This window comes from Diabrotica undecimpunctata, chromosome 5 (assembly GCF_040954645.1).
Source record: "Diabrotica undecimpunctata isolate CICGRU chromosome 5, icDiaUnde3, whole genome shotgun sequence".
In the NCBI taxonomy this organism is placed as follows: Eukaryota; Metazoa; Arthropoda; class Insecta; order Coleoptera; family Chrysomelidae; genus Diabrotica; species Diabrotica undecimpunctata.
In genome coordinates this window covers 107,013,470-107,039,344 of record NC_092807.1, presented here as the reverse complement: position 1 = coordinate 107,039,344, position 25,875 = coordinate 107,013,470, and the positions used below count along the sequence as shown (strand labels likewise).

General features: G+C 33.8%; 1 protein-coding gene across 1 annotated transcript in view; it reads left to right on the top strand.

Annotated features, from left to right (window-relative positions):
- The first annotated feature begins 4,240 nt into the window (after positions 1-4,240).
- Positions 4,241-25,875, top strand: part of LOC140441653 (uncharacterized) — a 32,032-nt gene continuing 10,397 nt past the window's right edge. The window contains exons 1-3 of the mRNA XM_072532517.1: positions 4,241-4,427; positions 16,322-16,701; positions 24,013-24,139. Of these exons, the coding sequence (XP_072388618.1) occupies positions 4,355-4,427; positions 16,322-16,701; positions 24,013-24,139 (580 nt within the window). The 5' untranslated portion in view covers positions 4,241-4,354. The remainder of the gene's footprint in view (positions 4,428-16,321; positions 16,702-24,012; positions 24,140-25,875) is intronic.

Sequence of the window (25,875 nt, the reverse complement as noted above, 5' to 3'; positions counted from 1 at the left end):
AATGGCCAAAACCAACTGACAAACATCAAGTGAGAAGTTTTCTTGGACTATGTACTTACTACCGGAGGTTTATTAAGAAGTTTGCAGATATCGCTAAGCCATTAACGCGACTTACGGAGGAAGCAAGAGATTACCGCTGGGATACAGACTGCCAAAATTCCTTTGAGACCTTGAAAAAGCATTTAATAACAGCACCAATTTTAGGGTATCCACTGCCAGAAGGAGAGTTCATCTTAGATACAGATGCAAGTAATGTGGGAATTGGAGGAGTGCTGTCTCAGATTCAAGGAGGACAGGAACGAGTCCTCGGATATTTTAGTAAAGTTCTTTCAAAACCTGAGCGGAATTATTGCGTTACGAGAAGAGAACTTCTGGCAGTAGTGAAATCAGTAGAGCACTTCTATCAATACCTCTATGGAAGGAAGTTTTTAATCCGAACCGACCATGCCGCCCTTAAGTGGTTGATGCAGTTTAAGAATCCAGAGGGTCAGATAGCCAGGTGGATCGAACGACTCCAAGAATACGATTTTAAGATTGAGCACCGAGCCGGAGTTAGCCACAGAAACGCTGATTCTCTTTCCAGACGGCCATGCCCAGCAGAGTGTCCCCACTGCAACAAAACGGAATCCAAGGAAGCAGCAGTGCTAAGAACGACGATTGTCAACGACGACTGGACGCCTACTAAGATAAGGGAAGAACAAGAGAGAGATCCAGTTATACAGAAAATCCGAAAATGGAAAGAGGAAAACCGTCGACCACCTTGGCAGGAAATATCAAACCTATGCTCAGTAGTTAAGACGTATTGGGCCCAGTGGGACTCATTTATCATCGAAGATGGCTTGCTCAAACGAGTCCTGGAAAATGATGACGGTTCGGAGAAGAGAAGACAGTTGGTGATCCCAAAGAGCAGAATAGCCGAAGTACTTCGTCAGTTACACGACAGTCCATCGGGAGGGCATTTTGGTGTAAGGAAAACCCTTCAGCGAATTCGGGAACGGTTTTATTGGATGAACAGTTCCGACGATGTAAAAGACTGGTGTAAGAAATGTACTATTTGTGCCACGAGTAACGGGCCTTACCGAAAAAGGAGAGCTCCTATGAGACAATATAATGTTGGAAGCCCGTTTGAAAGAATAGCTTTGGACATCGCTGGGCCATTTCCAGAAAGTGAAAAGGGAGGCAAGTACATGCTGGTAGTAATGGATTACTTCACTAAGTGGGTCGAGATTTACGCACTTCCAGACCAGAAAGCCGCCACCGTTGCAGATAAGTTGATCCAAGAATATATCAGCCGATTTGGAGTGCCTTTGGAGATCCATAGTGACCAAGGCAGGAACTTCGAAAGCGATCTATTCCAAGGAATATGTGATAGACTAGGTAGAACGAATGAATAGGACAGTTGGCAAGTATTTGACAAAGATGGTGTCCGATCATCAGCGAGACTGGGACCAATACCTTCCGTTCTTCACAATGGCCTACAGATCTGCTGTTAACGAATCAACAGGCCAGACACCAGCCAAAGTCCTATTCGGACGCGAAATGCGACTACCTTGTGATCTAGAGTTTGGGTGTCGACCTGGAGAAGATGTAGCAGGTGAAGATTATGTGATCGAATTACGAAGAAGAATGGACGATGTACATGAGTTGGTCCGTTCCCACCTTCAGATCGCTAGCGACCGAATGAAGAAACGGTACGATACACAAGCCGAAAAGGGTTTCTTTAAGAAGAACGACAAAGTATGGCTGTATAATCCCAAGAAGCGAAAAGGTTGTTCTCCCAAATTGCAGCAGTTTTGGGAAGGTCCATACCTCATCATGGAGAAGATCAACGATGTCATCTACCGAATAAGCAAGATTCCGAGGGGAAAGCCGATGATAGTACACCATAACCGGTTGGCATCTTTCGAAGGTGACCACGACGTAGATGAAGAAGTGGAAGTAAACCAAGTCCAAGATGTGTCTGACCTCACGTTTGAGGAATTCATGGGTGCCTATGGAGGTACCGGTAAAGCGAGACATGGTGTTACCACTGAAGAAAAGCAAGATCTACTCGCGCTCCCCGATGACTACTCGCTGGCCCTTACCATCCCGGCCAGTATCAAAGACGCACCAGGGTTGGTATCCGTCTTTCGAAGGAAGTTTGGTCGAGTTGCAGAACTTCAATGCCAAGTGCCAGCTCCCGGTAAAACCTTGAAACTCCAAGATGCATCACGTTACCTTTTCTACCTGGTAACAAAAGACACTGCCCGTGACCAACCTACCTACCGAGATGTATGGGAAGCCTTACTTCAATTGAGAGGGCACGTACTAGAGTCCGACGTGCAAAAGTTAGCCATGCCAAAGTTGGAGTGCCGCCAATTAGATTGGAGGGTTATCCGAAATATGGTGGAGGAGATCTTTAAAGACACCGAAGTCCAGGTGTTAGTCTGTTGCAATCCGCATAGTTACTGGTGCGGAGAGAAAACCGTCCCTTGTCATTTTTATACAACTGGAAGTTGTAAAAGAGGGTCCAGTTGCCGATACCAGCATACCGTTCCAGTTCTAGTCCCAACAAGGTTCCAGGAGGAACCATCTTTTGAGAGGGGGGCAATGTTACGTAAAAATATGAGTCATAGTTTTAACCTTTAAAACATGTTTTTATTCACTAATAATTCTGTTTTATTGTAGACATTTTGGCGAAGGATCTAGATTCAAATTATGGTGAATCATCCAACTAGATGCTTCTCGATTTTTCGATGCAAGACAATGCGATCTTTCGATGCTGTTCTAGTATATCAGGATTTCGTATATAAATACAACATTTTTATATGGAGGGCCAGTTAATTCTCAAGACCCGCGCTCGCGAATTTGTTACGTACGGATATAATAAATTATTGTCAGATAAGTTAATATAAATAAAGAAATAAATTAAATCCGTAAGTGTTATAAATATTGAACCTTTTAATAAATTCACAACAATACTATAAGATTTGGATATAGATTCGTCCATTATACATTATAGCCACCACGTAGCCCAGAATTTATTCCGCTCGATTTTGGTGTATGGAGCGTATTAAAACAACGTGTCTATAAGAATGCCATAAACATTTGCAACCAAATATGGGAAGAAATAAATACTGCAACAGTTTCTTTAGAACCAATGATGCTATTTAATATGAGATGATTTTTATGGAATATATTGACAAATGAATTAATGAAAATGGTAGACATATCGAACACTTACTTTAACAAAAAGTTTAGTAATTTAGTTTAACTATTTCTTAATTTGGTTTGTAAACAAAATGTTTTGATTACGACTTTAATTTAACATAAAATATAAAATGTTTGATGTAAAATCCTATTATTCTGTTTTTTGTCATATCCTATTATTAATTATCCTGCTGATATATTTATTTTATTTAATATTTCGTTAACTATTATCTTTAGTTATTGGTATTTTATACCAAAATTTAGATTTATTAATGTTTTTGTCTATTTTTCCTTCGTTGCCTGGGGTAATTGCCTTAACTCAGAAATATGCAGCTGATTTGTAAAATGCGATTATCTCGAAAACTATTGAGTTTAAAAGTTATTAACAGGTATACCTTTTTTTTGTTGAAATAATGTATCTTTAATATTTTGTATCACAAATACAGTTCACTCAAAGAGCAAAAAAGTTAAGTGCAAATTTATGCCACATATGTGGCATATGTGGCGCCCTCTATCCGCTACATCAAAGTGTGCATCAAATTATAATTTCTCATATTTAAAAGTACCCAGTTGTAAATTTTTATGCATAAATGTTTACAAACATGAAAGTTATAGCCAAAAATAAAATTTTTAATTTGCACTTTAACACCCTGTATCTTTCTTAATATCAACATTTTAATAAAGCAATTTAGCTTAAATCGTAATATTTTAAAGTGTAGAATCTACTGTTTCTTTTTGTACAATTACTTAAGGACCACCCTGTATATATATATATATATATATATATATATATATATATATATATATATATATATATATATATATATATATATATATATATATATATATATATATATATATATATATATATATATATATATAATTCGGTTTAGTTCAAAATTCTCTTTTCGTCTCATCACAATTTAAAAACGATTAAACTGACGCATCTCTTTGCAATATTCCTGATAAACTATTCCAATACAATAAAATCAAATAACTAATCTCAATCATTATCAATTATTATTACAAGAGTAGATGAACTCTGACATCGCCTTCAATGAAATTGACTCAGTTGATTTGGTTGTTTTAACGTGGCTGTGCGGGCACGCAATCTACTGTATACGCTTTTAGAAAATAATATAGAGACGAAACTTTTTGTTAAACAATGTGGAGGATTAAATCAGTGAATATGAAGTTTGTTTATTTGTTTATTGTTGCTTGTGTGGTACGGGGGAAAGGTAAGTTGTGTGAGATTTATAATAAACATAAGTTTGATTAATGTTTTTCAATCAAAGCAGTTTTCAGTATTTTTCATGTGGTAATAATAGTACTAAAGAAGACTAAAACAATTGGTCTTAAGCTGATGTATAGAAGAAAATAATTTATTATGACAAATTAACTTTACTTAGCTCTTAAAAATTATTATTACTTTTCGACATATATGTGCAAATTTTGAGTATTAAACTCTTTTATCTCTTGTTTTCTTAATTCTTTTATATATTTATGCACGTGACAAATGATTGACCCCTATTCTGGTTAGGAACTTTTTAAAATAAAATTGGATGAGATGTATTTTTTTATTTAACCTTATTTGACAATCTGTTCCTTTCATTGTAACAATTAACAATAAGTCAAATGTATGTCTAGTACAAAGTGGTCATGTAGGGATCACTTCCAATAAGTTTTTCTTTTAACTAAACACTCAATAATAACAACATAACTCCAAATAATGTTTTAAGATTACTATTTATTATCTATTTCAATCGGATCTTAAAATCTAGTTATATATCTGACTTCACCATTAATGTCGAACAGCTCTCGCGCAAGCACTTTGGGTTGCACACCTAGTCCCTCTTTGTATTTTCTGCTGAAGTTTGAAATTACTTCCTTGGTAGTAGGAACTTCTTACTCCTCTTCCTATCACTTCATTGAGCAGTACCAGGAAGCATTCACTATCATTCGTAGAATTTTATTTTAAAATCTTTGATTTCCAAGTTAGAATTAATCTAAATATCTATCTAATCTAAAATAAAGCCCATAATTGTCCCTTGACACTGTTTCGCTATATTCTGGAAAATATTGGGTAGTAAGTCCACAGTCAAAAGAAACCAATAGCTCACCCACTTGGAGATATTTTATTATGAAATTCAACTAGCCAGCTGGAATCTGCATTTATTGGAATCCTGTTGCGGTTTTTAAAGGCGTTCATTTTGTTTCACACTTCTCTGATTTGTGTTTTGGAATTAATGCTTTCGCAGTATTCTACCCAATTCTATATTTTCTTTTGTTTGTAAAGTTTTTTTGCGGCAGCATCAAATCTCTTAAATTCAATCAAATTATTCCTTGTAGGATTTTGTTTCTATTTTCCGTAGGCGATTTTCCGGGTATCAGCAGCAATTTTGCTACTTTCACACCACCATTGGTTTGGAATTTGTCTATTATGTATGAAGTTAGATGAAAACTCTGGTATTACTAAATTGGCTGCTCTATTAATATTTCCTTATAATTTACTATTTAAATGGAAATAAGCCCCAATTAAAGGTTAAAATACGTTTATTGACGTTTCAATTTCCACTTCGGAAATCGTTCTCAAAATACAAACATTAGTAAATTGATAATTTATAATTGTTGATAATTTCCGGGAGAATTTTCGGTTTCTAGTGCAGATGAGTATAATTTTCAATCGGCCTTGTTAGGCTTCCAAATCTTGTGAAAGTTTTGGGTTGGAAATTAAGTTATATGATCTGGTTCCATGTTAATCATAACTGGAAGATGATTGGATCCATGAAGATCTTGTAGAACACTCCAAGTAAAAAATTTTGAGTACAAAAGTACAAAAGGTTAAGTCAATAGCGAATGCACTCTTTATAGTTACTAACGTAGGCGATCCATCATTTAGACATATCAAATTACAGTAATCAATACATTCTAAAAGTTTTTTACCACAGGTGTCTTCAATTTCATAACTCCATGCTGTAGCGGTATAATTTGTCTACCACATTCATCATCATCATCAATCAGCCCTGAGTTGTCCATTGTTAAACATAGGCCTCCTCTAGACTTTTCCATCTGCTTCTGTTCTGCGCCTCTGCTATCCAATTGGTCACGATTCTTTTGAGGTCGTCGGTCCATCGCGTTGGGGGTCTTCCTCGGCTTCGCTTGTCAGCCCGTTGTCTCCACTCAAGCAATTTTTTTGTCCAACTGTCGTCTTTCATTCTTGCAACATGCCCTGCCCATCTCCATTTTTGCCTTGTAATATGTTCTACCACATTGGGTATCACTTATAGGGGGTTGAAAGTTACTGGGCTGGAGATAGGGTAAGCAAACAAAACGAAACGTTTGCGAACGGCCACTCTTGGTTTGGTTGGAAAGCTGGGTCGTAAGTAAGTGAATAAAAGATGGACTGGATGGGGTAACTACAAAGAAATCAAAAAAATACTTACAGAGATTTCCTGGGCAACACACACACACACTAGAAGGTCCCTAAACTATTTGAATTTGGACGCCGTTTAAAAGAATCTTGCTGGATGGAAAGAAAGGCTTTTCTTTCCTAAAAAAATATTAAAAGGTGAAAATCTTTTTAAAGGAAATAACTCTACAACTGATGGACAATTCTTGAGAAGTTGGAACTGATTCGGGGTTTGGATTATCCTGGATGACAACAAACTGCAATCTTCAAATCTCGGCCACTCAATTTATTCTTAAAACCATGTGGGCCTCTCAAATGGTTGGAAACGCCGTCTTACAAATTTCTCAGATAAGGCACAACACAAACAAATCAGTGATTAACTCAAGAGAAACTGCCAGATCGCATTTTGAGTACAGATTCACCTTTCAAATTGAAAAAATTTGCCGGCTTTGAAGACTACACCCCCAAGCTATTTCTTCCGAATCTTGATCCAAAATTAACTGTTTTTCCACTAACTGCTCACTAACTAATTTTTGGTAACAAAACGAATCACGAAAAAAATACTGAATTTTTCAAAAAAATCCGGACGCAAACAATAAAACCAAACGCTTTGGTGATATATCGTAGAGTATTATAATTCTCTACCCGCATAACTTTCTCAATAATTTAAGTGGATATTTATTTGACGCGCAATATTAGGCATTACGATAAAAGAAATACCAAAGAAATACCTATCTGTGCTATATAAACAAACTTAAAATGTTTATATTATCCATCTCAGTGATTTTGCATCACTGAGAAAAGATTGAAAATATTTTTCAGTGTTTTAACTTGTACGAAAGGTAGTAGAAATGCTACAATGCGATAGTGTGGGCAATAAAATCCCCTCCAATAATAAATAGTTTAGGCATACCTTTAAATAATTCTAACCATTGTCTTTCAGATATCTGGGTCTTTGGTTAAATGTATATTTATATGGGAAAGAATATTTGTTTTTAAGATTGATTTCTTCACATCTTATGTTTGATTTTAATAAAATGGCTGTTCCACCATATCCGTCGGCACACTTTGATCTAATGCAATTATTGTAACCTTTATCATTATAATAGCATTTGGATTTAAACCAGGTTTCTGAGAGCAACGCTATGAAAATTTTATATTGATATACTCAGTGACATTAGAAGGGTTACGCCCAGAAGGAATAATTTCTTGAACTTAATTTTTTGGCAACATAATGACTATATTTAAAACATGCTATGATAACAATACCAATGTTTTATCTTTTCTACTTTTTGTAAAAATAAAGTTTTATCTTTAAATTTTTTTGTGAAGAGACCAATTTGTAAAAACCGGTTCGTATAGAAATTTTTAGTTATTATTCCTCAGTCTAATTGTATTTAGTGAAAGAAAATGCCTCGAGTTCGAAGACACCAAAATTACTACCATGTTAGCGATTTTGCCATAGGTAGAATTATTGCGTATAGATATATGGGTTTGTCATGTCGCAAAGTTGACCGTCGTGTTAATTGTATGGCAATGACGGTTATGCGTGTCTGCTTTGTGTGGACAAACAAAGGTAGAGGAACACGAAGAAGACCAACTGGCCAACCGAGGCGTACCACAGAGCGTCAAGATAGGTGCTTTAGGTTACTGGCTCTGAGATACCGTTTTGCTACTACGCGTCAAACTGCTGACCAATGGTTTGGAGTAGTAGATAGACCTGTTAGTATGCGTACATTATACTGTCGCATTCGAGCCTTTGGACTGGTTTTATTCCGCCCACGGCTAGTGCTTCCTTTGACTGTGGACCACTGTCATCAACGTTTGAATTGGTGCAGAGAACGGCAGCATTGGGTGGCAGAATGGCGTTATATAGCATTCAGTGATGAATCACGATTCTGTTTAGGAATGCATGATGGTTAGCATGGTAAGACGCCGCCGTGGAAAACGACGAGATAGCGGGTTTGCTGTTGAGACGCATATACACAGGACAGTTGGAGTAATGGTTTGGGGGGCTATTGCCTATGGTAGACGATCACCTCTTGTATTTATTCGAGGCAATATGACAGCTGCGCGCTATGATGATGACATCTTACAAACCACTTTACTGCCTTATCTCGACGGCCGTCAAGACGTCCTTTTTCAGCAAGACAACGCGCGTCTCCATATTGCTCGTCAAACTATGGACTTTCTCCAATAAGTTGGCGTTAATGTTTTGTCGTAGCCGCCCCGTGCTCCGGATTTAAATCCTATCGAACATGTATGGGATATGATGTCCACTGTCCACTTTGCACCTTCTTCCACAGACTCTGGCACAGTTAATACATGAAGTTCAAGTTGTTTGGAACGAGGTGCCACAAGCAGACATCGATCATCTCATTTTGTCAATGTCTAGACGTATACAGGAGTGTATTCAGCTGCGAGGTCGCGAAACACATTATTAATTTTTTTTTGATTACTTGTTAATAAAAATTCTTGACAACGTTATCGTTTTATTTTTGATGTAAATCTACCATGTTAGCTAAAAATTAAGTTCAAGAAATTATTCGTTCTGGGTGTAACACTTCTAATGTCATTGAGTACATAAAAATAGTTGTAATGGAACGAAATTTAGGACGAAAAATTTACTAATTAGTAAAAACTAATTTTCGAATGAAGAAAAACACGACAGATAAGCTTTAAGATTTGCCTAAGTTAATAGGTAATTATATTTAATATTATTCTTCAGTACCGTGTACGGCTATTACAATTAAACTCTAATCCACTAAAACAAGAATTGTTTGCGGTATAATGAATATGGGGTACGAAACTATTTTATGACAGGAACCTTTTAGTATAATTTAATTAGCTTTACAAACTAAGATCAGGGCAAAAATTAGAGGCACATAATACGTACTAAAAGGACCGTCCGGTTGATAACTCTGTGTGATTTAATTAGGTAGAGACTCTTAAAATTACATTTTAATTTATTTAATTTCGTAAATCACATCGTTTGTATTAAATATTATGTGCCGGGTAGTGTTTGTAGTTTTGTGAATTAAACACTTGCAATTTTATTATTTTAATTTATTATAAATAGGCACAAAACATGCCTAATTGAACTAGAAAGTGAAGAAGAAGCAACAAAAGTATTAAAAAACAAATACAAACTTAAGAATATGAAGCTGGAGAAAATATGGATTACACAAGATATGGAGAGGATCTCACAAAAGGAGAGAGAGAAAATGAAACTTTTAGAGATAAAGCAAGAACAATGAGGGAAACTGTAAACATTGTCAGAATAAATGGCAACAATAGCCCAGCGAAATTAACAGATACATGACAGAAAGATGAAAGACATTCGGAGATATCTACATCCAGAAGTAGATGGATAAAGGTTGACAAAGAGAGATGGCATGTGTATTGATATCTATTTATGTATTTTGTTCCCTAGTCTAAGAGTATACTCAGTCTAGGAAGTTCTGTATATGTGTTTTTCATTCGTCTTTCACGTATTTCAATATTGTTAGAGCTCTACTACAATTTGTTAGTGTATTACACTACATAGTGATTCTGATTATTTATATTTCTTTAATTTTCTTCACAATACTTTAAATATTTTACAAACCTGCAGATACTAATTAATTAAACCACAAATTTAATACAAAAACGCAACTTATAAGTATAAATTTTAGTTTCTAACGTCCTATATACGCTTTGCAACTTTAATCATAATCTACTATTGATGTATGTGTAACCACAATGTGTCCTAGGATAGAAATTACAAGATCTGGCTTGCCTTACGTAACCGCTGAAAGCTGTTACAACCACGACGTGGAGCCTCACAGCAGCTGACACAACATGAACATTCATAACGTTCATAACGCTGACATTCACGGTGATGTTTGTATTACATGTGGCAGCGGTCTATTTTTTAAAAGTTTTTATAACAATATTAAATATATTAAACAGAAGAATCAAAACAGTTATTTAATAACAAGTAAATTAACAGGTATAATTCTGAATTAAATAACAGGAATAATAAAAGAAAGATAAGAATTAATAGGTTTAAGTGCACAAAAAAGATGGATTTTAAACTTAGGTTGAATTAGATATGTAAATAAAATATATTCTGGTTATACTACGATGAGTTTATTTTGTAGCCAAGCGTATGGTCACGTATATCCTTATAATAGGAGACTCACGTAGAACAGAAAATGTCACATAAAAAGAATAAATCATATGAAGCTAAATGTGGTAAGTGAAATACTCAAATATTGATTTTAAAAACTCACAAAAAGTTTTCTGAACCTATCAAGAATGAAAAAAATATATACTAACTATAAATATGAACAATATTTATACCAACAATGAAAAAAATGCTCTAAAAAAATTGCAAGTAAAAGAAAAACTACGATTTATCAAGTAATATTGCACAAATAATATCATTCCTAGAAGGTCTTCAGAGTGGGAACTCAAGAGGTGAAAAATGTATGTAAATTTTTTAGGGATAGAAAACTATCCTGTGATCAATGCATTCACCAAGACGCCACAAGATATCTACAATAAAAATTAAATTGTGTCTATCCCAGCACATCTCCCTATCTAAGTTCCTTTCTTTCTAATATTAGTTCCCCAAAAGTTATTTCTTGTTTCCTTCTTTCTACGGGTTTCTAATTCCATGCTGCCCTCGGTAGTTTTTCCTTCCCCATTCTAGCTACATGCCCGTATCATTTTGACTTCTGTGTGACACATTCCCTCTGTGGACGTGGACTACAATTTCAGTGTTTTTTGGATAGGTTTGTTTGTATTTTTAATAAGGCATTTTCTTTAATTACAATTAAGTCAAAAACTCACAAACCCTGGAGTACCAAAGGTATCCGCATATCATCCTAGAATATGCGTTCACTACTGTACATCAAGAAATTTACTACTAAAGTCTTTGTCACTGAATATAATATCTCAAAGTACAGAGGAACCTATCTAAAACTTATCGAAACAGCTAAAAAAATAAACTATTAAAATCGTCTGGGACGCTCTAAATATGTTGCAAAAGAAGCTTGGTCCATAATAAAAGATCTTTAAAATAAAACTAACGTAGCTCAAATATTTTCTCTTCCAAACCCTGAAAATCTAAATGAATACTTCGTTCTCTCTCTCTCTTGTCGTTTCCTCATTGCTGAGGATCGTGATTTCCTACAATGCGGGCTGTCAATTCTCTCCATCTCTTGCGATTTTGGGCTGCTCTCATGGACTCAGAAAACGTCTCTCCAGAATACTTCGTTAATGTGAGTAAAAATATAACATCAACTTTTTTGCTACAACAAGATCCTATTTCCTATCTCCCCAATTCAAAAAGGTCTCGAATTGATTCTTTATAAGACCAGTAGATACATTTGAACTGATCCAACCAATCAGTAGTATCAAAAGCAAATCTTCCTGTAGTACTGATGTATTATCCATAAAAGTTTTCTTAAATCTCCATGTGGTGGAAATCCTGGTCTCACTAATTAATGATTCCTTTCAAATAGGTATATTTCCAAAGTGCCTAAAGACAGCGATTATTATTTCTCTCCATAAGAGCGGTGAAAAATCGAATGTCTGCAACTATAGACCTATTGCCTTACTACCGGTCCTATCCAAAATTATTGAGAGACTTATAAAAGTCTGACTTATGTCTTTTCTCGGAAGTATTTCTTTGAATTGGTTTTAATCTTACTTGAGGATTAGGAAACAACAAACCCCAAATGGCAATTGTAGTTTTGGAAACTGCTGCGCGAAAGATCTCTGCGGATGAGTGGTCGAACCATCTCCTCAGGTCTTTCAGCCACGAGTTCTGGTGTCTTCCTACTGATCTTTTGCCCTGTACTTTTCCTTCCAGTATAACTTGAAGTAATTCATATCTTTCGCCTCTCAACACATGACCCAAGTATTGCATTTCCCTCTCTTTGATTATTCTTAGTAATTCTTTTTGTTTACACATGCGACGAAGTACCTCACCATGAGTAACTCTTTCTTGGGTCCTCTACTCTTCCTTATATTTATAAACGACATCTATAACTTAAAAAACCATGGAACATTTTTTCTTTTTGCTGATGATACCAGTATCACTTGGGGAAACTCCTATTGCAACTCATTATGCAACTATACCTTCTGATCTACTTAAAATAAAAACCTAGCCCGACTCTCATTTACTCACTTTTAACGTGAATAAAACAGTAGCATGATTCTATAAAGGAGCTCTTCAACCTTTGCTTCTTAATAACAGCCAGGTCAGTGTCTTTGATTGTGTAAAATTTCTTTTTTTTTTATAGACAGGCATTTTTATAGACAGCAACCTAAATAAATGGTCCCTTTATATCGATTTGTTAAAAACCTAGCCTCAGCTTGCTATGTAATAAGAATTGTTTCGAAGGAAATCAATTTAGCATCTTCCAAAATAATATATTTTTCTTTGTTCGAGTCTCATCTTCGATATGGTCTTCCTTTTTGAGGTTCCAGTATAGCTGCAAAGTCTGATGTTATTTTTAAATTACAAAAAAAGCAAAACGGTATCTTTTTGGCCTTAGTAGAATAACACATTGCAGAAGTTACTTAAAAAATCACGGGATTATAACTCTTCTCTCTTTATATATCTTAAAAACTGTTTGTTTAATTCGTAAACACCTATATGTTTTTCCAGGAAGACCTAATCATGACTTCACCAGAAATTCAACCTTTGATGTGTATTTACCGATCCCGTCCACTGAGTTAAAGAAATCTATATTATATTCGGCAAAAAAGTTATACAACATACTCTTATACTCTTTGCAACTTAAATCTGCAATTTCTTTCCTTAAGTTCCGTAAAATTACAAAAGCCGATCTATCTGAAAGACCATGTTATTTAGTGGAAGAGTTTTTTAACGAATAACTAAGAAATTACAGTACGTTTAGGTACAAGTAACTAAAATATTTTTATATAATATATATTTGGGTATAACATGCAGCAACTTAAACTTAAGCTTAATTAGTTCGTAAGGTTGTAAGGTGTATTTCATTATCTTTTATTTTGTGATATTGACGATTTATGTAATATCAGTAAATCGTAAATCTTAAATTGTTATTGTTCTTTTTGTAAGCTTTGTCTTAATTTTAAAATTTTCAGTGACAATAAAGCATATTTCTATTCTATTCTATTTGAACTGTTGCTTTTTTATTTCTTGAACCATGATCTACATGAACTTCATCGAACATCTAATTTTATAGCGATGAGTCGTCTTTAGTCACATTCTATCCATCTCCAGGTTTTTGCAGCATAGAGTGCTATACATTGTATGATTATCTTGTAGAAGTTAATTTTTCTTCCTCTACTGATGTCTTTGTGCCACCATATACTATTCAATCTGTTTAGCTGCTCTTCTTCCTTGCGATCTTTTTTCCTTAACCTCCTGCCTTACTTGGAGTATATATGCAATGATTACAGTTTACCCAAGTTGGGGAAAGCTGAATGATAATACAAAGGGATAATTCTAGAATCCAAGCTAGCAAATTAAGACTTCTCAAAAAAGTGAAAGACGTTACAAGATTATACAATATACCAATCCTTGTCTTAGTTTTATTTATTTTATTACTTAAAATAAATATTTTTTTTTATAATCATTCTCAAACTCATTTTTTGTGACATTTTTATGTTATACAGGGTGAGTCATAACTATTGGGACATAGACTAAGGACAGGTTATTTGGACCAAAATATGGCTATTGGGCCAAATATGCCTTAATGAAATGTTGCTGAGAAAAAAGATACAGGGGGTTAAAGTTAATTTTTGGTTTTACGTTTTTTGCTAATAGTTTCCCTGTATATTTATAAATTGCTATCAAAATTGGCACAGAGGCATAATCTTAGACAAGAAATAGTATTTTATGTACAATTCCACTATCACTTACCAAACTAATAAACAAAATTGCAACTAACGTAAGGTTTCAGTTTTGACGATAAATCAACACTAAACACACTTTAACTTAAAAGAACTCACAAAAACTCAAACTAAATGTTCTACATGGTCTCCTCCAATTTCTATGTCTATTCTAATTCTTTTTATAAAGGATTTTCGGACGTTAAAAAAATATTATTCTGTCCCCTTATAAGATTAGCTGCATTTTGAATGTATCTCCAAAGTTAGTCTCGTGTATTAATTTCATTGGCATAAACTAAGGACTTCATATGTCCCCAAAAATAAAAATCTAGCGGGTTGTACTCAGGACTTCTTGGTGCTCATTTAAAATCACTGCCTCTGCCAATCCATCGTTGAGTAAATACGTCATTAAGATAATTTCTAACAGCTAATGAAAAATGAGGTGGCGCTCCATCCTGCATAAACCACATTTTTTTTCTTACATCCAGTGACAGATCATCTAAACTATCACTAAGAGTATTTTCCAAAAAGAATAAATAAGAATCTTCATTTAAATTCGGAGGAAGAACATAAGGCCCTAGTAGTTGGTCGCCTATAATGCCACACCAAATATTCAATTTAAACTCATGCTGAAAATGTCTAGCTTTAATAGCATTCTGGATTTCTTCTTCCCAATAATGACTATTTGGCCAATTAAAAACCCCTCGTCTGGTAAAAGTTGCTTCGTCGGTGAACATAATATTCTTAATAAAGTGTCTGTCATTGCGATGTTTATTCACAATACGTTGGCAAAACTGTAACCGTCGTGGAAGATCTGTTGGAAGTAAATTTTGAACAGGAGTGAAGTGATAAGGATGGAGGTTCTCTTTTTTTAGAATTCTAACAATAGACGACTGACTTACTCCTGTTGCTGCTGATAGATGTCGTGAACTTATTTCAGGATTTTCATCTACGCGAACCAAAAGTTCATCTTTTTGATTAGCCCACCCTGATTTTTAGTGTGAAATGACCCAGTTTCACCTAAACTACGATATAATCTTGCAAAAGTTTTGTGATTTGGTTGCCTTTTGTTTGCGTATAACATTCCATACATTCTGGCTGCCGAGCGACCGCAAAAATTTTCTTGTGCGTATACGCAAATCATATGTCGCATTTCTTCATTAGTAAAATGATTGTGACGAGGCATTTCAATCAAAAAAAGTAATGATTACTTTTAAAAAATGCAACATTACACTACACTGTCACATCAAAAATAATTTACTCTGAACAAATGACATTTACCAATAACAATTATCTGACAGTCCAAAGCATACTTTTCATAAATGAAATAATATTTGAAATCCTTTTTTAAGACTCTAAGCAGTTCGACTGCGTTTTTATCAAAAACGGTTGAAATTATCATGTATTATTATTACAAGAGTACCAATTTTACGTAAAAATGATGTTTACGTCATATTTTCTAATAAAAATTACTAAAAAGTTTCATTTTACAAAACGTAAAATTGTAAATAAAATACTATTTCTTGTCTAAGATTATGCCTCTGTGCCAATTTTGATAGCAATTTATAAATATACACGGAAACTATTAGCAAAAAACGAGAAACAAAAATGAACTTTAACCCCCTGTATCTTTTTTCTCAGCAACATTTTATTAAGACATATTTAGCCCAATAGCCATATTTTGGTCCAAATAACCTGTCCTTAGTCTATGTCCCAATAGTTATGACTCACCCTGTATACTTTATGTAATGAAATAAACTTTCATGTTAATTGGAAATATTAAATGTTTTTAATTAAAATATAGTATTTATTTTTTTCTAAGACTTACCAAGGTTTTTTTTTGTTTAGCTGCAGATCCTGCTGCAGGACCAGCAGTAGAATTATATCCCAATCAGACTCTCACATCCGAAAAGAAGCTCAGCGAGACATTACTGGAAGTACTTAACCACTATAAGCAACCAGATCCTCTGGGTATCCCGGGAGCGCCTATACCGGACCCGATGCCTCTACCAGATATGACCAAATCGTTTTCAGTTGGGAGGATGTTTTTTAAAAATATGAAACTGCACGGTCTGAAAAAGTTTAGAATCCAGCACCTCATGGTAGATGTTACCAAAATGAAGCTGGAAGCGACTTTGTCTATTGATGTTTTGACTACCAAGGGGAATTATACACTACGTTCCTTGTTTTCTAGAGGTGCGGGGCCCTTTACGGTTAAACTAACTAAGGTATATATGTACAAATAAATTTAATCAACAATAGGAGCTTATATCTGTCAAATGTTTATTTTAATGGTGCTGGTTTTATATTTTATGCCAAAATTATTATTATTTAAATACGCCCTCAGTGCGCCTTCAGCGCTCTCCAGTGCGCTGAACTGTAGAATCTCGTGGCTGGACCTCTCTTAAGCTCGTGATTGGTAGCTCTTAAGAAGCATTTACTATATTTCTCAGTACTTTATTCTGAAAACATTAATTATTGCCAGTATTACTTTGTTTTGTGCATCTATTCATTGTTTTATTTTTATATTTATGTCGCTGAGTGTCATGAATGAGTGTCAATATTTTTAGTGTGGAAGGTGATAGTTATCAGTGTTTTAGCATATATATATATATATATATATATATATATATATATATATATATACAGTGTAGGTAAAAGTTTATGGTCAGTATGGTAAAATTTAACAGGATATCTAACACAGATATAAAATCATATTTTCAGCGAATAGACAAAGATAACAATCATATTTCCCCTTGGTCTCCCCTCCATATTTCTTATTGCTGCCCATTGCCCAGTAGTAAGACGATTAGTTCCGATTAGTTTCGATTAGTTCCGATTAGTTCCGATCTGAGATATACATATCTCTGGTTCCGATCCTAAGAAACTAGAGGTGGGCCGTTGACATTTTTATCGGAACCGTTTTTCATAAACTGTAACTAGTTGATTGTTTATCAGTAGTTTCAAATAAGCGAGTACACAAAAAACATAATATTGGCTATTATATTAAAAGAAACTAACGAAGGATATATTTATTATAACTTAAAAAATAAATTAAACAATACAAATAGTACTTACATTTACATGACACATTATTAAATCGCGAATCGTCTAAATTGACATTTAAAAACATACGTTTTTCCACTTTTCTTGTTGTTTCTTCTTTTGTTTAAAATTAAACCAGATTTTGAACATGTGTTCACAAGGAACAGATTTTATTACAATACTACAATATTTTATGAATATAGTGGTTAAGTTAGGATATACATGGCGATGGTTTTTCCACCACTGTAATGGACAGTTCCAATCTCCGTTCGAAAATTTTTGTGTCGAAATACATGTCGACTTCTTTTATATCTCTAGATACAGGTGTATGTTTAGATGAGTCATGTCCAATAAACTGGAAATTATTTCACTAATTTCAAATTTCATTTTCTAAAAAAACACATTTCAAAAAAAGTACCTTATCTTTATAAAGACTTTTAAAGTATCAATTACAACATAACAAAGTTCCCAAACGGCCAATCCAAGATGTGGAAACTAGGTAGAACTTCACCTATTACATATTAAAAAGAATGATCGAGTTAGAAGAGGCAATCCGTTCCACATTTGTATTAGTTAATACAGACTTAGACTTGGACTAAATCTAAATAATGAAGACTGGATTATTTGTTTTCAACTTTCCCAAATTTTACGGTCTTTTAAAGAAATAACAAGTACAATGAGTGGCCAAAAATACTTGAAGGGTAGTTCAGTGATTGTTATGGTACGCTGCCTGCAAGAATCTTGCAATAAAATTTTAGCAAACGGTAACCTTACATCCATAGTATCTGACGTAGTACAATTACTAATATCGGGTTTAGCAAAAATATTTAGAGGAATAGAACAGAGTGGCACATTGTCATTATGTACATCTATGGATTCACGATTTAAAGTGCAGGGATTTTCTGATAAAAATGCAGGTAAAAAAACAAAAGAAAGAGTTACGAAACTGGTTACTTCTATAAAAAAAGAAAAAAAAAAAAGATTGTACTATTGAAAATCAACCAGTACAAGAAAAAAAAAACTGATAAAGATGACTTAAGTCCATGGTATATTTTTCACCATGAAGTGAAGTAAAAAAACTTATGTTTTTAAATGTCAATTTAGACTTTAGACGATTCGCGATTTAATAATAACGTGTAATATAAATGAAAGTACAATTTACTATTTGTATTGTTTAGTTTATTTTTGGGTTGCCGAGATGAAAACAGTAAGAACAATAGTGGGTAAAACAAGAAGAGACAGGGTGAGAAATACAAACGTTAGAGAGCAGTGTAAAATTCAAAATATTGTAAGATGGGGAAGGCAGCGTGAAAGGATGTGGTACAGTCATGTAAGACGAATGGATGAGAATAACCTCCCAAAAATTGCCCTAGAAAATAACCTGCCCGGTTCAAGACCTCCAGGAAGACCACCTAAAAGATGGAGGGATAGTTGGCAATCTACCTCCCAGAAAATTAACCAAAGGCAGCTTCATCATTAAACAGATCGAAAGATCTCCAAAAAGTAGAAGAAGAGAAGAAGAGTTTATTTTTCAAGTTATAATAAATATATCCTTCATTAGTTTCTTTTACTTCAATAAATATACACATAAACGATAATAGCCATTATGTTTGTTTATGTAGGTACTCTCTTACTTGAAACTACTGTTAAACAATCATAGTTACTTGTTTACGAAAATCAGTTTTAAGAGCGTAGGCGCAAAATTTCAGGCCAATGCTTTTTAAATGCATTAATTTTTTTCGAATCCCGAGAAAACTAACAAATATTTTTAAAAAATTTAAATGCAGAATGAAAGACTACATTATTACCGAGGGCCAAAAGTTCCTTTAGAATAAACAAAAAGTTTTTTTGAATAAGATATTTTAAATTCAAAATCACACTAAATTTTCTCTTTTTTTCCCCTGTAACTTATTAAAATAAAGATTATAGAAGTTTTCAGGGACTTTCGGCCCTCGGTAATAACGTATTGTTTCATTCTGCGTTTAAATTTTTTTAAAATATTTATTAGTTTTCTCAGGAATCGAAAAAAAAAAGAATGCATTTAAAAAGCATTGGCCCGAAATTTTGCGCCTACGCTCTTAACGATAAAAACGTCAACGTCCCACCTCTACTCTTACCTGTGTCTCTACTTTGATCTGGTGCTTTGACCACGCGACACGAGATGTTGCCAAATAATTTGGTATGAAGTTTTTTTTTAATTGTGGCGTTATATGCAGTTTATTATTTTCATTCTAAATAAGGCACAATCTGACTTTAAAATAAGCTTATTTTGATGTTTAGATTTTTAATTCGGAAATCGTACTTAAAATACGAATCATTAATAAATTTTATTTATATAAAACGATTTCCGAAATGGAAATCAAAATGTTACATTACACTTATTGTAAAGTAAAATTGTGGCATATTCCCAATAATAAACAGTAAGCCGCCATTTAAATCCATTTCGCCCAAATTTGATTATCTTAGAACATTGTTCAAATGCTAAAAAGACAAATAAAAGACAGTCAAATAAAACCAATAAGTTTGGCAACGTTACACTTCCCCTTTTTTATTATATCCACTCATGCATGTTCGGCGATTTAAAGGGCGGACCTAATATACCTCTCTCTTTTTAAATAGGTGTTTCTCACTCCATCTCACGTAAGATCCATACCGACCATAAACTTTTACCTATACTGTATATATATATATATATATATATATATATATATATATATATATATATATATATATATATATCGAAAACAAATCTGTCTATATAAATAGATCAATGATCAATGCCTCAAAGTTAACCAGCTTGTAAAAAGTTCTGATATATTGGGTTACATTCCCAGAAGTTAAAACTTCAGAATGTGCTAGATAAGGAATAATAAAGGATTAAAGGATGGAGTGACAACCTTCCATAGACGTATTAATCCGACAATGAACAAGCAGAATTGCTTATAAAAAGGAAGAAGAAAAAGAAGAAGCCCTACTTGCGTGAGGCTTGTTAAAGCTTATTGTAGATTATTCCAGTATCATTTCCATCGATCAAGCGATCATGCTAGATTCCTGCTAAAATTTAAGCTATCATTTAAATTAAGGCTTAAGTACACTACACTAGTATTTCGTATGAGCTATCAAAAACAAATTCTGGAAATACCTCAAAAACCTCTGGAAATACCTCCGGAGATTAATTTAAGCTCAATTTATAGCCGCCGCAAACATTAAATAAAAGAAAAGAGTATGCAGAATTGGGAAAAAGATATATCATTAGAGATGACTTTAATGCAAAGCACACTCAATGGAGATTAAGATTGACAACAACTAAAGGAAAAAGTTGCTAGTAGCTATAAAAGAACAAAAATATTAAGCAATAACAACAGACATACCGACTTATTATTAGCCAACAGATAGAAGCAAAGTACCTGATTTAATTGATTTATTTTTCATTTAAAGTATATGATCCAATTATATAGGTATTAACGATAATTGGCATATGAATTCAGATCATTCAGACATAATACTTAGTGTGAGTGACATGACCATTCGAAAGGAATGTAATCCAATACTAACAGACTTAGAAGCTTTGAGATCAATCCTTGAAGAACTAAACTGAATTAGCAGTGCCATTAAAAAAAAACTAAACAATTAGTTGTGGTAGACTTGTTTATTAAAAATAAGCAGAAAAAAAATGGGAAAACACTCCTACCCTCAGATTAAAGTACAAGGAAACAACTATCCGAAAGAAATTAAAAAGTTAATTAAAGTCTGTAAAAATGTTTTCACAAATTGTTAAGTAAGCTCATGTCCATTATTTTAGAGATTAATTTTTAAATGCAAGTCAACTGGTGAATTTATCTAAACTAGTTTTTTTAATGCGAGACATCCATCTTGTTGAAACATTCTTCTTGCTCTTCACACACAGCGCCTAAATTCTCGGGAAATTAGTCTAGGTAAAAGTCCTGAAAATGTACCTTTAGGCTTTTAACACAACCTAAGTATTGAAAAGGCTTGTACATTCCTTTGATTAAATTTTTTATCTTTCTTATTGATATCCAAAAATTTCTCCATAATATCCTTAAATGTGAACCATCTTTCTCTCTGGAGATTTGCTAAAAATATTCCGTATTTGATCCAACAAATATACCTTCCTTCAATTTCGTCTCCGAGAAACTTGGAAATCTTTTAACTAAGTATTTGAAATATTCATAGGGGACTAAGAATTATTCAAGTAAAGATAAAAATGTTAGGATTACGGAAAAAGCCAATGAAAGAAAATATCAAAATAGGAAGTTCTGAGTTTGAAGAAGTAGAATACTTTTAATACCTAGGAGTAACAATAAGCAAAACCGGAGAAAGGAAGTCCGAAATAAACAAAAAAATATCAGCAGCGAATAAAGCTTATTTTGCAAACAAAAGGTTACTAAGAGCGAAACACTGATATAAAAACTAAGATGAACATTTATAACACCATAATTAGCCCAACATTATTATATGCAGGAGAAACAATGACGATGGTGAAAAAAAAAGAAGAAGACTTAAGGATAGCGGAGAGAAAGATTATGAGAACCATACTGGGATCAATCAGAACAGATCAAAATGAATATAGAAGCAGAACAAACGCAAAGATTAAGGAAGAATTTATTTAAGGAAGACGTGGTGACTTTTTTGTCACAAAGCAATGCAAAGTTAGATGGTTAGGTCACATTTGGCGAGCAGGAGATGAAGCAGTGACATACGCAATGATAGAATCGAATGCATTTGGAAGAGAGAGAAGGGGAAGACCAAGATCAAAGTGGCTGCAAGAAATTCAAGAATACCTCCAAAGCGCAAGAGTCAGAGAATGGAGAGGAAAAACTAGAGACAGGAAAAAATTGAGAGATATCGTCCAGAAGATAACGTAAACAAAAGGAACTGATCCACACAAGAAATAGGATCTAGAAAGCATTCAGTTTAACGCTACTTTTCAGTTATATATCTATATATATATATATATATATATATATATATATATATATATATATATATATATATATATATATATTTGAAACATTCTTCGTCTTTTGGGAGACATTAGACAAATTGATTCACAATGACTAGTTTTATATGAAGCGTAGGAAGATTTTTTTTTAATATTACCAAGATGGTATCAGTGTCCAACCTTTGCTTCCGAATTTTCATTGACCAGTGTTTTCTTCGGTCTTTTAGCCATACATTTACATACAGGAAATTTGATGTAGGTATTCAGTTTGTTGACCACTCAACAGAAATTAAACAGCGAATAATAAAAGCAAAAGCAGCATTCGTTAGAATGAGAACTATTTTCAACAGTCGAGACATATCATTAAAAACAAAATGCCGTCTATTGAACTGCTACATATTCACAGTTCTGCTCTACGGAATGGAAGCATGGACACTGACTGTTGCATCTATGAATCGGCTCGAAGCTTTCGAAATGTGGTGTTATAGGCGCATCTTACGTATATCCTGGGTTGACAGAGTTACTAATGTGGAGGTCCTGCGTAGAATGGGGAAAGAATGTGAAATTCTCATGACCGCCAAAACTAAAAAGTTGGAATATCTAGGTCATGTAATGAGAAATCAAGAACGTTACGGCCTTCTCCAGCTGATTCTCCAAGGGAAAGTAAATGGTAAGAGAGGACCGGGAAGAAGACGCATTTCCTGGCTTCAAAATTTGCGAAAGTGGTATAACACGACTACCACTGAACTGTTCCGCGCTGCAATAAGCAAAGTGAAGATAGCCGTGATGATCGCCAACGTCCGGAACGGATAGGCACTTTAAGAAGAAGAAGAAGCGCAAGCAGTATACACAAGATCTTTAAATCACCGCACGTTTGCCAACCGTGATCTTTATATTTAAGTTTTTGAAAAACTATGAAATAGTTTCCACAATGTCGTTCCAGAACACAGAATGTCCAACAGGGATAGAAGCATAGAAACCACCGTTATGGAGTGAAGCTGCTTTTAAGGTACGCTTTAATGAGTCGATAAAATGGCTTCATTGAGTGGATTCATACTGGATTTTAAATTAAACCCGTATTCTAAATCCAATAACCTAGATTTTATTCTTGAGTGAAGTAAGACCACATTTTTTACGATATCTGAACCAAGAAAAAGACTTAAAAAACTACTACAAAAGAAATAGTTATAAATAATTATTTATCCAACTTTTTAACATTTATATTACAATTCATTGTGGTTTATATACTATAAACAAGATGCTTTGATTTTATTTATTTTATATAACAATGCATATACATTACCTGTCTCTTATTTCTTAATTTCTATATTTTGTATAATGCACTTTGAAATAAACGATTCGAGCTTCGCACATATTTTCAAAATGTTTTCACTAACGACTAAAATTCTTTGAGTAATTAAGTTTCCGGGACATTTGAAGGGTTATCATCTCTCTGTACCTATTAACATTTGTTTGTCCCAGCTATTGCCGGATCTTTTTGGTAAAAACACAAATGCTAATTTGGTTTTAGGTAGTGGTAACAGCAATAGCCAAAATGGAGGTACAAGTAGACGGAATGTTAGAGGCCCAAGATATGGATATGGACTTAAAAATTGCTAGTATTGACATGGATTTCAAAGGAATGGGAGTTTTACAAGGTAAATATTTTTTATTTAAAAACTCGTATTAGTCTATATGGCTATTTGCGAAAAAAAAATATCGTCCATAGAATAGTACAATAATAAATTTTTTTTATAAACGGATTCTTGCTTTTAAATAAATTATTTAATAAAATATCCCACGACGGTCTAATTTCTGATGAATGGTTAAAATCTATCTTTTTACCCTTACCCAAGAACAATAATACTAAATCTAGCTATGAATACCGATTAATTAACCCCATTAACCCCTTTAAAAATACTATTTAAAGTTATTCAACATCTTATATATAAAAAATGTTATCTTATATATAAAAATGAACAATAATAATTAGATACTGTGACACGAACTAAGTAGAAATTTAAAAAGGAGTCAGACAGGGATGTGTGCTGTCGCCACAATAATTTAATGAATAGTTCCAATTTTTTAGGAGTCGCTATGAGAAAGAAAGATAGTAGGGAGCATCATCAAGAACAAAAGATTTGCAGAAGATAACGCAATCATGGCAGGAAATATAGACGATTTACAAATTCTTATAGAAATCATTAACAGAGAAAGCAAAAAGATGGTACTAACAATGAATATAGATAAAACCAAATACGTGGTGATCTCGAAAACCCCTGTTGACAACATACTTCTGACATTGGAGGGTAAACCGTTAGAGAGAGTCGAGAATAAGTATAAATACCTCGAAGCAATTATAAACTCACAGTTAGATCAAGATGAGGAGATAAAGGTCAGAAATGAAAAAGTTCGAAAAGGATTTATACCTTACAAGTCAATGTATTGATTGTATTGACGATCTAAAACGTTGCAAACATATGGCAAATTATCAGGATTATATCCAGCAATTAACAAGCGAGGACCAAATGTTAGTTTCATCAAATACTCTGGTTGGAGATGTCGTATCATTAGGTGCAAATGCCTAAGAGAGCTGTTATTCGACCTCTAATCCCGTCGCGTTGTTGACGAGGAAAACAGGGCACATAATTTTAAACTTATATGTGACTGTAGTTGCGCCGCGTTGAGTTGATGTCAGCGCTACGCATAACGTGATAAATAACGCGTACTCTCCGACGTTAACGTCAATGTAACGTGGCCCTGCTAGCGCGACTACATTAGCGCTTCCTTAACAGGTTCTTAAGGCAACTATAACCAAGCCGCAGTCGTGTGATGATCACCTGAAAAAACGATTGGTGGAACTATCAGATCATGGTTGAAATGTTGGATCTCAAGTAATTTCGCCTTTTTTGTGTTATCTGCGTGTGTCATATATTTAATTAGCTTGTTCATTTTTCTTTCATACATGTTGTTTTAGATTGACTGGTTCTGTCATTTTCTTCTTCCAATACTCTTCGTCTTTTGCCCTCTCTTTTGCCAAAACTTATTTAAATATTTTTAAGAACCTATATAGGTTTACCAATAAAGCTTTTAAAAACTCAGTTGTATCGTTATGCGCTACCGTAGGGAATTATCGTTTAACTCCCTACCGTTATTAGGTTATTATTTTGACTGATTCGTTCCGTAGTTGAATATAGGTCGTGCGTTTGAGTTCTTATTGTATTGTACAATCTGCTTCTCTTAAACGTGTACAAGACAAATTTTGTCAATTTTAATTTATAATTTACTTTAAGAGCAAAATATTCGTGATGAAATATTTTTTTTTCTATAGAATTTTGAACGCAAAAATTGTTTGTAATGAGCTTGCTTAATTTATTACCTTTTCGCTAAATAG